This window comes from Delphinapterus leucas, chromosome 1 (genome assembly GCF_059928025.1).
Source record: "Delphinapterus leucas isolate spDelLeu-1000000601 "Yukka" chromosome 1, BTC_Dleu_Yukka2, whole genome shotgun sequence".
NCBI lineage: Eukaryota > Metazoa > Chordata > Mammalia > Artiodactyla > Monodontidae > Delphinapterus > Delphinapterus leucas.
The window spans coordinates 178980940-178996324 of NC_143129.1; the positions used below are offsets into that span (position 1 = coordinate 178980940).

Genomic DNA, 15385 nt, shown 5'->3' on the forward strand with positions numbered 1-15385 from the left:
AAAAAATGGGGTTTTCAAAAGAATAAGGAAATGAGGAAATGGCCAGGCGCTGGTGAGACGACGAGTCTGGGAGTGGAAGGAAAGAAGAAGCTTCTCTGCTTCCCTGTCAGCTGGATCCTTCCTCCCCGGTCTCCCCGGGAGAGCCCTGTGGACCGGCAAGGCCTCAGGAGAGGCTGGTCCTGAAATCAGACTGCCCGAGCGTGGTTCGCAGTGCCCCAGCCTCCCTCTGTGACCTCAGGCAGGATACTCAGCCTATCTGTGCCTCAACGCCCTCATCTGTAAAGGGGGGCAAACAACACTAACCTCCTAAGGATGAAATGAGTTAATACACTCGAAAGTGCCAAGAACAGTACCTGGCACAAAGCAAGCTGTCTCTGTTATTAATACCCTCAGCCTGGCAACAGCTCTCTGGCTCCCTCACCTCTCTGACTGCTTCCAGGTCTCCACGCCGGGCTGCTCTCCCCTCAGATGTCCATTTCCTCCTCACTCTGTCCACGGGCTGGGGCCACTGTACCACCCCCTCAATTCGCAGATGTGTATTTCCAACCCCTGGTTCATCTCCAGGCCCGAAACTGCCTGGCTGCTTCCTGGATGTTGAGGTGCTCACTCAACCAATCCTGCTTCTTCCCCTCTTGGTAATGGTATTATCACCTTCCAGCTCATCCAGCCATCTTTCTCCATGGCCTGTGGCATTGATCCTACTGATTCCTCCAGAAGGCTCTCAGACCAGTCCCAAAGCAACGGTCCAGTCAGGTGGTAGTATTAATGTGGTGGGCAGAATGGTCTCCCAAAGATGCCCATGCCCTGATCCCCAGAACCTGGGAATATGCTCCATTATGTGGTAAAAGGGACTGTGCAGATATCAAGGTTACTAAGCAGTGCTCTTAAAAGAGCACTGGGGACTTCCCTGGTGGCGCAGTGGTTAAGAATCCACCTGCCAGTGCAGAGGACACAGGTTCGAGCCCTGGTCCGGGAAGATCCGACATGCCGCGGAGCAATGAAGCCTGTGTGCCACAACTACCGAGCCTGCGCTCCAGAGCCCACAAGCCACAACTACTGAGCCCACATGCCACAGCTACTGAGTCTGCACGCCTAGAGCCCGTGCTCCGCAACAAGAGAAGCCACTGCAATGAGAAGCCCGTGCACCGCAACAAAGAGTAGCCCCCGCTCGCCGCAACTAGAGAAAGCCTGTGCTCAGCAACGAAGACCAAACACAGCCAAAAAAAAAAAAAAATTAAAAAAAAGGGGGAGACTATCCTGGGTTATCCAGGTGGGACTAATCTAATCCCACCAGTCCTTATAAGCAGAGAACTTACTCTGGCTGGATTGGAGAGATGAGTAGTGGTTCTTGCTGGGCCCCCACTTAACAGCCCCAATGCTCCTCTTCCTGGGAAAGCACCAGGTCAACGTTTCCTCTTTACCCAAATCCCCCACTAGATGGCGCCACCTCAGCCTGTTGCATGAATGAGGATCACGAGAACGTTCATCTCACATTTCACTGACAACCCCCATTCTGGATTCCACAGGGTGGAATTTCCCTAGCTTAGTCAATTATTTTGTTATCGCAGTCAACTGAGAATTTCCAATTTAGATATTAGATGTTCCCAAAGCTAAATTTACACTCAAAAAGTGAAGCTTCTTTTTTTAGAAGCTTGAGTCAGCTCAGTCTGAAACTCAGCCCCACCTCCCCCGACTAGCTGTGTGATTTGGGCCAGTTCCTTAACCTTTCTGAGTCCCATTTCCATGTCATCAAATGAGGATAATAATGATAATAGTAGTTCTCACCTGCACAGGATTTGTTTTGAGGATATAATTCTATAAATATATATACAGAACATACATAGATGATGTATAAAGCCATGTGAGATACAGTAAGTAGTCCATAAATGTATGCTGTAGCTGTTTGTATTACGTATGCTATTCAAAAGATTATTATCTTTCTTTCATCTCACATCCATCAGAATGGCTACTATAAAAAAAAAGGGAAATAACAAGTGTTGGTGAGGATGCAGGGAAAGTGGAACCCTTGTGCACTGTTGTGAGAATGTAAATTGGTGCAGCCACTATGGAAAACAGCATGGCGGTTCCTCAAGCAATTAAAAATAAAATTATCATATGATCCAGCAAGTCTAATTTTGGGTATATATCCCAAAGAACTGAAAGCAGGGGCTTGAAGAGATATTTATACACCCACGTTCATAGCGTTGTTTGCAAGAGCCAAAAGGTGGAAACAACCCAAATGTCCATTGGTAGATGAAAGAATAAACAAAATGTGGTGAATCCACACAATGGAATATTATTCAGCCTTAAAAAAGGAAGGATATTTGGACACATGCCACAGCATGGATGAACCTTAAGGACATTATACTCAGTGAAAGAAGCCAGTCACGAAAAGACAAATACTGTTATGATTCTACTTCTGTGAGATACCCAGAGTAGTCAAGGTCATAGAGACAGAAAGCAGAATGGTGGTTGCCGGGGGCTGGGATGGGGGGGCACGGGGAGTTGTTTCATGGGTGCAGTTTCAGTTCTGCAAGATTCAAAGAGTTCTGGAGATGGATGGGGGTGACGGCTGCACGACACTGTGAACAGATTTAATGCCACTGAACTGCACACTTAATAAAAGTGGTTAAGGTGGTAAATTTTATGTTATGCATGTCTTACCACAATAAAAAAATGAGAAAAATGAGATCACGATCTAGCCCTTTCCTCTGAACTTTTTCCTCTTGGAAGCCCTCCACCTGCCGGTGAGAAACTAGGTCCATCAGTTGCTCCGGGGGGAACTGACCAATGAAATCAGCCGCCAGTTCCCAAACCGGGGACAAAACATTCCCTGAGGACTGGCGAGAGCAAACAGGTGAACTCCCAGAGCGAGGAGCACTTGGGGAGAAGCCGGGGTGAGGTGGGGGTGAGGGGGCGGATGGGAGCACGACCCAGGCGGGAGGACAAGTGGGATGCAGATGGGGAGCCAGCAAGTGCACCCTCCCAGGCCTGTTCCGTTCCGTGGATTTCCCCACAGAGAGTCCACCTGTCACCTTATGTCTCAAAATGTAGGTGTTCGCTTAGAATAAGAGAAATGTGAATTAAAATGACACAGGTACCATACTTCACCCTGTAGATCAGTGAAGATCCAATGGGTGGTCAGCACCCTAGGCTGGGGAGGGAGTGGGAGATGGGCGTCCACTGCTGGCAGGACACCACATCCGGAAACCTCTGGTGGGCAATGTGGCCATGCCCATCAGAGTTACAGCTGTATGCGTCCTTTGACAGAGCAGACACACCTGCACGTCCGTGAAATGATGCAAATAATAGGACAATCCCAGCAGCCTTGTTTAATAATAATAAACAAGATTATGATGTAGGCTCTGGTTCTTTTCTGAGTGGCAGCCCAGAACTGGCAGGGGCCAGGAAAAGGGACGAGAGTCATCTGGCTGGATGGTATCTGGTGTGTGTGTGTGAGATTCAGTCTGGCTTCACGACCCTCAGATCCCACGCGAGAAGGGCTGACCCAGGCTGGAGAGATGGCTCCACCCATGAGAAAGGAGCCGGCTGGCAGGACACTGACCACCGAGGGTGGAGGTGCGGACACCAGCATTTCATCCCCCTGTCATGTCTGTTCTTTCTTTTTCTCCTCCATCTCCACCCTTCCAGCTGCAGCCCTGTGCTGACTTGGGCTGTCCTAGAGCTCAGTCTTCTAGGGATCCTGGAACCTTCCCAGGGTGGGACTGGGGGAGTCCCTGGGGAGGGGGTAGGGTCAGTCAGCCCTTCATTGTTTAACCTTCGCTTCTCTTTTCCTCAAAACAAGGTTTATTGAAATAATACACACACACACACACACACACACACACACACACACACAAGCAGGAGCTCTGCTGATCAAGAAGGGAGAGGGAGGGAACACTGATGGTGGGGTTCTCAAAGTGTGGTCCTGGAACCAACTCCAGGGGACTCCATTCCCCCCACCTGAACCTGGGGAGCATATAAATGTGAAGATTTCTGGGCCTTACCCCAAACCCACTGGGTCAGAATGTCTAGGAGTTCATGTTTAACAACCACTCTTAAACATATGGAAAATCCAACAACCACTGGCTTGGTGTTTCTTCATTCTGGAAGAATTGAGCCCCTTTCTCAGCAGAGTTTAAATAACAGCCATATCCAACTCTAAAAATTACAGTTTACAAGGCACATCAAATCATATAAATTATAACTCGCAAGGTTTAGCTGTGAAATGGGCAAGGCTGAGGCTTTTGAGCCATGTAAGATGGCAGAGGGGAGATAGCGAATAGAGCTCCTGATGGCTCGTCTGCACACAGCAGCCGGGATGTTCACTGGCAGGTCTCCCCCTTGTTTACCATCCTTCAAGCCTTCTTCCCATTGCTTTTCAGATAAAGATCAAAACCCAACCCTTATGGTGACATGAAGGAGGCCTACTTGTCACTTAGCCCTCCTCCTTCCCACTCTGACTCTGGACGCCCTGGTTTTCTCTCAGTCCCTTGGGCTCACAATACGCTCTTCCACCCCAGGGCCTTTGCACATGCCACTCCCTTCTCCTTTTGTCTAGTTAAGTCCTCCTTGTCTTCCATATTCCTTTCCTTTACAGCCCCAATGTTGGAATGGAATTAGTCACACCTTTGTGGGATCATTTGACTTATTTCTCTCTTTCCTGGCAGCTTCCTGATTGCAGGGACCATGTCCGGTTCTGCCATCGCTGTACCCCTAGACTTGGCTTGGTGCTGAGGCTCTGGGTAAATACTGTGCAAATAATGAGTGATAACAACAGTTATCACTGTTGACTATAAACAGTTCTCACTAGCCTGGCTATAAACAGGCTTCCTATTGCCTTTAGGGAACCAAACTCCTTACAGGATATAGAAAAAAAGTCTGGACGGTAAAACCCTGCAACTATCAATATTGATTTTTCCCTGAGCCAAATGATTACAAGTGACTTTTATTTTCTTCCTTATATTTTCCTTTCTCCCAATTTTTAAAAACAAGAAGCATGTAACTACCTTCCATTATCGGAAAGAGTAAATGATGTTGAAATACTACGATACCAATAGTCAAAACAACATGTCAGCCTTGCTGATGAGAAGAAATCTTTAGAAGCATGACTGCCTGTTCTTTAGGATTGATCCAGGCAAATAAAACAAACAATCTTTTTTATTTGCTAGATGTAACCTCTGGGTAATTGCAAGGATGACTTTTTATTAATATAAATCCCTGAATTTTATTTAGTGGAATGACCTCTAGTGGCCTCAGTAACATAAACTATAAATTGACTACTGAATTATTCCTCGGGATGGCTCATAGCTGATCAGGGGTGATTCTTCTGATCAGAAAGGCCCAATGAAGTCAGCAGAGGGGCAACTTTTACCTTGTTTTATAAAACTGGAAAATGTTGACATGTCTGTAGGTTTCAATTCTTCAAAATTCTTCAAAATGGACCCATGTCCCCACACCCCTCTTCAGAGCAAATCTCCTCTCCCATTTAAGCTTTGGGAAGATGATTTGTCTAAGAGAAGACAGAAGCGCCCATCAAAAGTCTATCCCCAAAACGCTTGGCAATTCATGTATCAGCTGTCCTCCAGGGAGCCCAAATGAGCTCGTGCTTCTGGAAATGCAACTGATTCCTTCATAAATCAATGTGACTGTAGCTGGCAGCAGTGATGTATTTATTTTTTCTTTTTTTTTTTTTTGGCGGTACGCGGGCCTCTCACTGCTGTGGCCTCTCCCGTTGCGGAGCACAGGCTCCGGACGCGCAGGCTCAGCGGCCATGGCTCACGGGCCCAGCCGCTCCGCGGCATGCGGGATCTTCCCGGACCGGGGCACGGACCCGTGTCCCCTGCATCGGCAGGCGGACTCTCAACCACTGCGCCACCAGGGAAGCCCAGTGACGTATTTCTTAAGCTAAGTCCGAGGAGCAGTAAGCAGTCAATTATTTTTATACAATGAATGCAACTCAATTTCTGTCTAGTTAATAACTGTCCTCATTGGTTCCCTTTTCCAAATGGCTTATTAATGTCAGAGGATCCTCATCTCAACCCTGTGCACCTCTGAGGATTCTTCTCAGTCTCTGTTTTATGAGACCATAATAATGATCATTGTGTCATTTACTGAGCACCACATGCCAGGCTCTTTATGTGCATTTCTCACTTAATCCTCAGAGTAACCCTGTGGGGTTAGGGGTTTACAGACAGGGAAAAGGAGCTCAGAGTGATTAAGTAATTTGGCTGAAGTCACTCAGCCACGAAGTAGCCTAATGAGAGTCAAACCCAGGTCTGTCTATCTCCAAAGCCTGTGCTTTTAAAACTTACTACAGTTTTCTAATATCATAGTCAGGTTCAAAACAGAGATCTCTGTCTCTACTTTAGCCAGACAGGAAATAAAACTACCCCAAATCTATGCCTTGTTAGGATAAAAAAGAAACTACAGTGCTTCTTCTTCTTCTTTTTCCTCCCACTTTGCACACTGCACAGATTTTCTGTGTCCTTGAAGGGAGACCGTATCATGGAGGAGAATCTCATGGGGAGGTTCATGGAGTTATCTTTAAATCTGTTGAGTTTACAATAAACATTCTCAGAAAACGAGGAATAAGGGGGGAAATTTCGCACTTCGTAAGAACATGTATAAAAACCCTACAGCTAACCCCGTACTTAACGGTGAAGGACTGACTGCTTTCCCCTAAGGTCAGGAACAAGCGAATATAAGGATTTATACACTGCTCTTGTTCAGCAGAGTCCTGGAAGTCTTAACCAGGGAAATAAAGCAAGGAAAAGAAGATTAAAGGCATTCACATCTCCTTTTCTGAAAGGAGAAATAAAATTGTTCTTATTTGCAGATGACGTAATTGTTTATGTATAAAATCCCAAGAAATCTACAAAAGCCCTTATATAAGAAAGTGCAGTTAAGGCTGCAAGATACCAAGAAGCATACAAAAATCAACTGTATTTCTATATACTGTCAATGAACATGTGGACACCAAAATTAAAAATATAATACCATTTACAATCACTCAAAAAAAAAAAGAGAGAAATACTTAAGTGTAAATCTAACAAAACATGTACAGGACTCATATGCTGAAAACTACAAAACACTCATGAGAGACACTGAATAAATGGAGAAATATACCATGTTCATGAATTGGAAGACAATGTATATCAATTATTCTCACATTGATATATAGGATTAAACACAATTCCAATCAAAATTACAGCATGATATTTTGTATATACAGACAGGCTTACGCTAAAATGGAAATGGAAAGGCAAAGGAACTAGAATAGGTTAAAAAAATTTTTTTAAAGAAAAGTGGGAGGAATCACTCTACCTGATTTAAGACTTATATAGCGACAGTAATCAAGGCTGTGTCATAATGGTAGAGGGACTGACACATAGATCCATGATACATAATAGGGAACTAAGAAATAGCCCCCATAGAAAGTATGGCCAGATTATTTTTGACAAACCTGCAAAAGCAATTCAATGGAGAAAGGATGGTCTTTTCAACAAATGGTTCTGGAACAACTAAATGTCCACATGCAATAAAAATGAACTTTGACCTAAATCTCACATCATAAACAACAGTGAACCCAAAATGGTTCATAGATTTAAACATAAAACTTGGGCTTCCCTGGTGGCGCAGTGGTTGGGGGTCCCCCTGCAGATGCGGGGGACGTGCGTTCGTGGCCCGGTCCGGGAAGATCCCACATGCCGCGGAGCAGCTGGGCCCGTGAACCATGGCAGCTGGGCCTGCGCATCCGGAGCCTGTGCTCTGCGGCGGGAGAGGCCACAGCAGTGAGAGGCCCACGTACCGCAAAAAAAAAAAAAAAAAAAAAAAGCATAAACATAAAACTATAAAACATTTAGAAGAAAACATAAGAGAAAATCCTCAGGGTCAGGGACCTGGTGGCATGTTCTTAGACATGACACTAAAAGCATGATCTATAAAAGAAAAAAATAACTACCTGGACTTCGTCAAAAGTTAAAACTTTTGCTCTGTGAAATATTCTGCTAAGAGAATGAAAAGATAAGCTATGGATGGGAGAAAATATTTGCAAAACATCTATCTGACAAGGGACTCACATCTAAAATACATAAAGAATTCTCAAAACTCAATGGTAAAAAACCAAACAATTCGATGAGAAATGCTTACAAGACATGAAGAGATATTTCACCGAAGAGGATATGCAGACGGCAAATACGTACATGAGAAGACATTTAACATCACTATCGATTTGGGAAATGCAAGACTATGATGAGATACCACTACACACTTACTAAAACAGCTAAAATGAAAAACAGTGTTTATGCTAATTGCTGGTGAGGATGTGTCTCATCCATTGCTGGTGGAAATGAAGAATGGTACAGCCACGCTGGATAAGCCTGGCGGTTTCTTTACAAACCGAATATATATTAACGTATATGTTAATCCATGCGATCATACTCCTGAGCATTTATCGCAGAGAAATAAAAACTTCTGTTCACACAGAAACCTGTACACAAATGTTTATAGTAGATTTATTTGTAATAGCCCCAAATGGAATCAAAATGTCCTTCAAAAAGTTAATGGTCAAATATAGGTGATACGTCCATACAGTGGACTATTATTACTCAGCAATAAAAGAACAAGCTAATAACCTAAATGGATGTCAAGGGCATTACACTGAGTAAAAAAAAAAACAATCAATCGCAAAGGTCATACATAAATGATGAAAATTATAGAGATGGAGAACAGATTAGTGGTTTTCGGGGCGTGGGGACGATGGTGGGAGGAGGAATTGTGACTATAAAAGGAGTATCACAAGGGACATCCCTGATGATGGAATATTTCTATATTTTGATGGCCACACACAAATCCACACGTGGTAAAATGGCACAGAACTCCACACATGCTTCGTGCCATTCTCTCTACGATTTGTGCATCTATAATTATTTCAAAATAAAGTTTTAAAAAATCTGTCGAGCGAAGTCTGAGAGAGGTCTGCCTTTCACAGTCGTAAAGGGATTCCATTGCATTTCTCTTTCCGCTTCAATATTTTAATCCCTTTCAAAATTTTAAAAGGCTCAAAGCCACTGTTTTTATAATTTCTTACTTACAATTTCTTCCAACTTCCTTGGCTGTCAATGAGCTGGGACTGTGGACCAAGCCACAGCTAATTCAGAGAATGAAATGAAATGAGAGAGTGCTGAGGCCATGCCCGGGGCTTACCCTGATTTACTACTTGGAGGTGTGGGGGCGGGGGAGGGCTCTGAGGGGCCCACAGTCTCCAGAAGCTCTGGAAAGGGCAAGAGGCCATTGCTCAAGCTGGGCACTTCAGGTGGCCGTGGCTGCCAGACGCGGAGCAGGTGAAGGTCAAGCATCAGCTCTACGCCCAGCTTCCAAACCGCGCCATCAGGGTGGGACCCTGCAGACACAGTCAGCAAAGGACAGAGGGCCCATCGCACTTTGCACTGTGCTCATTCGCACCACATGTGCCAGGGAGACCCAGCACATGTGGGGATTAGTTATTGGTGGCACACCGAGGAAGGCTGGGACTGTTAGCCAGAGGCTGTGCTTTAGAAGAGACTGGAGTCCACAGAACAGTAAGGACTTTTGGTGGCGTGAGGGGCAGGGAGGGTCGGGGACTGGGTAGGAAGAGGTCTTACCTCTAAAACAAGGTCTGAATCTTCATGCCTTCCAATCGTAGTGCTTTTATTCAGGACAAAAAAGCCTTCTGCGCTCTTTAGATAGGCTCTCATACTCTCTGCTTCCCCTATAAAAGGTTTACAGAAAGCAATTCTGTTAGAAAAATACAGTCCTCTAATTATTCAATATCATATTTAGAATGAATGGAACACACCATAATGTCCACAGGAGAAGTCAGCAGAGGTAGGAGTGGATAGCTGGATTTAACAATGATCACAATTAGAATTCCGCACATTTTTAAGACTGTCTTTTTAACAGTGATATCCGGCATTGATGAGCTTGGTTCTGATCACAAGAGGACATCCTTTATGTAACTCAGAGCACAAACAAGCAGTAGCAAAAAAAAAAAAAAAACCAAACAAATCTGAATTCCACTGATAACCGCTCTCCACCTCCCATTAAGCTTAGTTTGGGGTTAGTTATCTGACAGAATCAAGTGCTCAGTGTTACTACCCCACCACTTACTAGCTCTGTGACTCTGGGTGAGTTACTTATTCTCTCTCTATGCCTCTGTTTCCTCATCTGTAAAATGGGGCTAATAATACTCTGTATCCCAAAGAGTTTTGTGAGAATTAAATGTGAAGCATCTAGAATGGTGATTGCTACACTAAACACCCATTTGTCCTACTGTGATTATGACTGTTATTAATCTTGGGCTTCTGAACTTTGACTCAAGGAACCCCAGCTTCTACAGAGCTTCCTAAAGTGCGGAAGAGTCAGTCATCAAGGAAATAGGCATTAGAAGATACTTTCTTTTTAAGTCACTACATTCCTTCATATATTTAGGTTGAAAAAAAAAATGATTTCCAAAGACAAAATATCAAGATTATAGCTTGGCTGTACGGTCAAGACCCTGTACGTATCTTTTCCTGGCATTTTATTATGAAAATGTCAAACACACAGAAAAGTTGAAAGAAGTGGATGGTGAACTTCTATATAACCAACACCCAGATCCTACAATCGACATTTTGCTATATTTGCTTTATCACATATCTACCCATCTATACATTTTATATTTTAATGCATTTCAAAGTAAATCCTATACATGTTTTTAAATTTTATTTATTTATTTATTTATTTTTGGCTGTGTTGGGTCTTCGCTTCTGTGCGAGGGCTTTCTCTAGTTGTGGCAAGCGGGGGCCACTCTTCATTGCGGTGTGCAGGCCTCTCACTATCGCGGCCTTTCTTGTTGCGGAGCACAGGCTCCAGACGTGCAGGCTCAGTAGTTGTGGCTCACGGGCCTAGCTGCTCCGCAGCATGTGGGATCTTCTCAGACCAGGGCTCGAACCCGTGTCCCCTGCATTAGCAGGCAGATTCTCAACCACTGCGCCACCAGGGAAGCCCTATACATGTTTTTTAAAACATAAAAATTTCAGTGACTTCAGTAGGTTCCAAGATGTTGATGATAATTCACATGATATTTGAATTCTGATCCATCTCAATGCCATGTCAAAGAAAGTCTCTTTTTTTTTTTTTTTGGCTGTGTTGGGTCTTCATTGCTGCATGCGGGCTTTCTCTAGTTGCGGCAAGCAGAGGCTACTCTTCCTCACAGTGCACAGGCTTCTTATTGCGGTGGCTTCTCCTGCCGTGGAGCACGGGCTCTAGGTGTGCAGGCTTCAGTAGTTGCAGCACGTGGGCTCAGTAGTTGTGGCACGCGGGCCCTAGGGTGCGTGGGCTTCAGTAGTTGTGGCTCGCGGGCTCTAGAGTGCAGGCTCAGTAGTTGTGGCGCACTGGCTTAGTTGCTCCGAGGCATGTGGGATCTTCCTGTACCAGGGCTCGAACCCGTGTCCCCTGCATTGGCAGGCGGATTCTTAACCACTGAGCCACCAGGGAAGTCCCCGAAGTCTCTTTTCAACTGAAAGATCACTGAAGTGTGAAGTTGTTAGACTGTGGATAAAAACAAAAATCATCTAGGTGTGACCGTAGAGTGTCTCTGGTCTGGCTCTGCTTTCCATCAACATTTCCATCATCATTTCATCACTGAATCCCTCCTAAGTGCCAGGCACTGGGCTATCCTTTTACACACATGGCCTCTTTTCATCCTCAGAACAACCCTGCAAGGTAGGTGCCAGTATTGTCCAGCTTTACAAATGAGGAAACTGAGACTCAGAGAAGTTAAGGTCACACAATAGTAAGTGTGTGACAGCTCTGGGCCTTTGCATGTAACCAGTGTACAAACCTCCATTGTTGCTGGTGGGGCAGAGTAGGGGTGGGGGAATTGCACTGTCTGCTGACACTTGGGACATGTAATAAAAGAAAGTCCTTGAAACCAGCATTCTATCCTCTGAAAGGAAGATGAGACCCTACCTGAGGGTAAGAGAAATAAAAACAAGCAGGATAGTTTATATTTGTAAACTTTGAGGCCTGTGGATGTCCCACAAATATTGATGCTTTCGGGCTTCCCTGGTGGCGCAGTGGTTGAGAGTCCGCCTGCCGATTCAGGGGACACGGGTTCGTGCCCCGGTCTGGGAAGATCCCACATGCCGCGGAGCGGCTAGGCCCGTGAGCCATGGCCGCTGAGCCTGTGCGTCCGGAGCCTGTGCTCCACAACGGGAGAGGCCGCAACAGTGAGAGGCCCGCGTACCGCAAAAAAAAAAAAAAAAAAAAAAAAAAAAAAAATATATATATATATATATATATATATATATATGCTTTCATATAATGAGAAATAAATTTTATTAAGTTCGCTGTCATGTATATAGGGGAAAAGACATTTCCTCTTCCCAAAGAACCATGCTCTGTTGCCCTCAGTTATTAATCTTCAATTGCAGAGAACCATGTTATCAAGCAACACATTCAAGTCGAATTAATCTAAAATGTAAACTTTCAAGAAATGTCTCTCCTGCAGGAAAACCACAGGAAATGACACTAATCTAAAACTTAAACTTGGATCATGCGCATATTTGTGTTTTAGCTCTCACCCCAGATGTCCCCAAGGCTGGGGTCTTCTCTCTGCTCAGACGTCCCCCCTTGGGGCAACCACCTGACCACTCTGGCTAAAGGCACCCTCAGTCATGTTATTCCCCTGCTGGTTTTCCCCTTCTGTGTTTCCTTCCTTGTACTTATCGTTCTCTGACATGTTCTGTTCCTTTATTTAGTTATGCTTGCTGTTTGTTTCTCTTTCACTAAGATATATGTTCCTGGGAAACCAGAACTGTGTTCATTTTGTTAAGAAGCGATTCTTTGTGGGTATTTTGTGTTTGTACCCATCTTCAGAGCAAAGGCATTGAAAGATTTTGTCCTGCACTAACTTTCTGAGGAGGCTTGTATGGCAAACAGCCTGGGAGGATATAGGTAATGTTTATAATAAAGATAACGGCTCCTTCTGGGGCAAAAGTTGGGCAGGTTTGCTAGCAGCCCCTTTCAAAGATTGCAGTTTCCTAAGTTTGGAGTTCCTTACGTGGCACACAGACCCACTGTGGGCACAGCATCCACACTGGCTGTCTGCACCACCCCGAGGGACTTTCAGGGCAACAGGAACCAATGTGCATATGCAGCTCTGGCTGCCTGTTATGTCGGCTGTGCTGTGAGTAATAAAGTTCTTTGTTTCTGGCCCAGGAGTCTCTTGTCTTCTGCCAGTAACTATAAGCTGGGCAGGCTCTTACTAACTTTCAAACAGGGTAAAACGTCAGACCCTTTGCAGTTCCTGCCAGTTCTGGGCATTACCCCTTCTCCAGGGTAGGGGGGGGTGGGGGGGCAGCACCTGACACATAGTAGGTGCTTGGTAAACACTTGCTGAGTGAATGAAAATACAAACGACACCTCAAAGCAAGTCAGTACAGCCAGCTGGCTAGGAAGCTTTGATAGTAACTACCTTTCATTTTTCCTGTCAGTATCTATCTTAGATGACTCCTTGCAAAACCTAAATTCCATCTGTTTAGCTTTTGGATTGGACAATATTTCTCCACCTTAATTTTGCCCTGTGCATCACTTCCTTGCCTGAAAACACTGTAAAAGTAATTTGAATGTGTTTAGCTCTGTGAATTCGTTCTTACTCAGTGCCATGGAGCACCAGCCACGGTAAAGAGCAAGAGCTTCAATGATCTGCATTCCCCCTGACCACTTTGGATGGCTCAGAATTGGGATATAGGAGCGAACTTCCTTTTGAGGTTTACAGTGGCCTCAAAGTTCCTTAAAGAAGGAGAGTTCAGGTAAGGGGCGGTGTGTGTGTGTGTGTGTGTGTGTGTGTCTCTGACCATTGGGTGGGTGTTGTCCATAAATCAGGGGAAACAGGGGTTCCTCTCTTAATCCCAGCTATACCCACAGGACATCCAAGAGCTGGTGCCCAGGAGAGGCCTAAAGCTCCCGTGCCGGCTACCTTGGGGGGCGAGGTAGGGGCTGCACTTAGGAAGGAACGGCTGGTGTTGGGGCACCTTCTCTGGGGGTGCTCCTGGCGACCCGAGCCTGGATCAGAGAGTTCGGACTCGGGTGGGGCCGGGTCCCCTGCCTACCGCAACGCCCTTGACCTCGCAGGGCTGGCCTCCTCCGGCCCAGGTTTCCGCCCGCCGCCTCCTCGCGCGCCGCTCTCACCTGGCCAGAGGAAGAAGCCCACGCCTCGTCCTCCGCCGAGAGCCCTGACCGCTCGGGAGGCGCCGGGCCCGCTCTGGGCGAGGCCGCCCGGCCGCACTCCCGCGGAGTCTTCAGCCGGCGGCCCACAGCCCGCGCGCCCGCCCGGCCTGTGTACGCGCGTCGCCACGGCAACGCCACCCGGCCGGCCGTGCTGGTGAGGGGCGTGGCGTGCGCGGCGCCAGAGGACGAGGGGCGGTGCGCTGGGAGCACCCGGCCAATTACAGCCCGCTGCAGCGCCGCGAGCCCTCCCCGACCTGCCGCGTAGAGGCCCCCAGCCCCGTTTCAAGGATGGGGAAACAGGCTCAGTGTTCGCAGAAGTAGCCCAAAGTTTTACAGCGGGGAAGGAGCAGACTCAAGAATCCTTCCTACTGACCTTAGCTCTAGGCTAGGTGCGTTGAGGAGGGGGTGGTCAGGCGTGGGAGGGTAATGGAGCTGAACCACGAGAAGCTTGGAGGTTAGTATCCCCGTCCCACCCGAATCTCTAGTTCTCTCGGTTGTGGAGGAGAAAATAGAGTAAGCTAGGGGGACCATCACTTCTGGTGGTGGGGGTGGAGATGGGAGATGGGTGGGGTGGAAGGAACAATTTTGAAAGAATGAAAGATTCTTCCACGTGCTAGGGAAAGGGTATTTACAAGCCCACAACCTTACTGTTCCTGTCCTTCCCTGTCAAAACTCACGTTTATTCATTCATGTGTTCTTTACTTCAACAAACATCACCTGAGTCCCTACAAGTGTCAGACGGTGGCCCCAGTGTTGACCTGGATCAGATCCTTAAGAAGCCCCCCCGCACCCCCCATGGGCACGGGACTGGGGGGAAGGAGCGTGTGGAGAAGACATGCAAATCCCAACTATCTCCCCTCACCCCATGTCACCTTTTTCAGATCAACCCCTTTGGTCTGGGAGCAGAACAGCCCCGCTGACTACCTACAGAATGCCTCATTTCCCTGGCAGGAAATGACTGACAAGGTGCCCCAAGACAAACTCAAAATATTCATCTAAGAAAGATGAAAGATGGCAGACTCCACTCTAGTCAATTAGAAGAAGATATAAGAGAGGAAAATCATGGAAATCGATATGGGATGGAATATACGGTAAAGATGCTCCCACATGCCTAGAGGCTCTTAGAAATGCA

At 46.3% G+C, this 15385-nt stretch overlaps 1 protein-coding gene across 1 annotated transcript in view; it reads right to left on the reverse strand.

Moving 5' to 3' along the window:
* FHAD1 (forkhead associated phosphopeptide binding domain 1) overlaps nucleotides 1-12123 on the reverse strand; it is a 136506-nt gene extending 124383 nt beyond the window's left edge. Inside the window, 1 exon segment of the mRNA XM_089900795.1 lies at nucleotides 9645-12123. Within this exon segment, the coding sequence (XP_089756921.1) occupies nucleotides 9645-9737 (93 nt within the window). The 5' untranslated portion in view covers nucleotides 9738-12123.
* Nucleotides 12124-15385: the final 3262 nt, after the last annotated feature.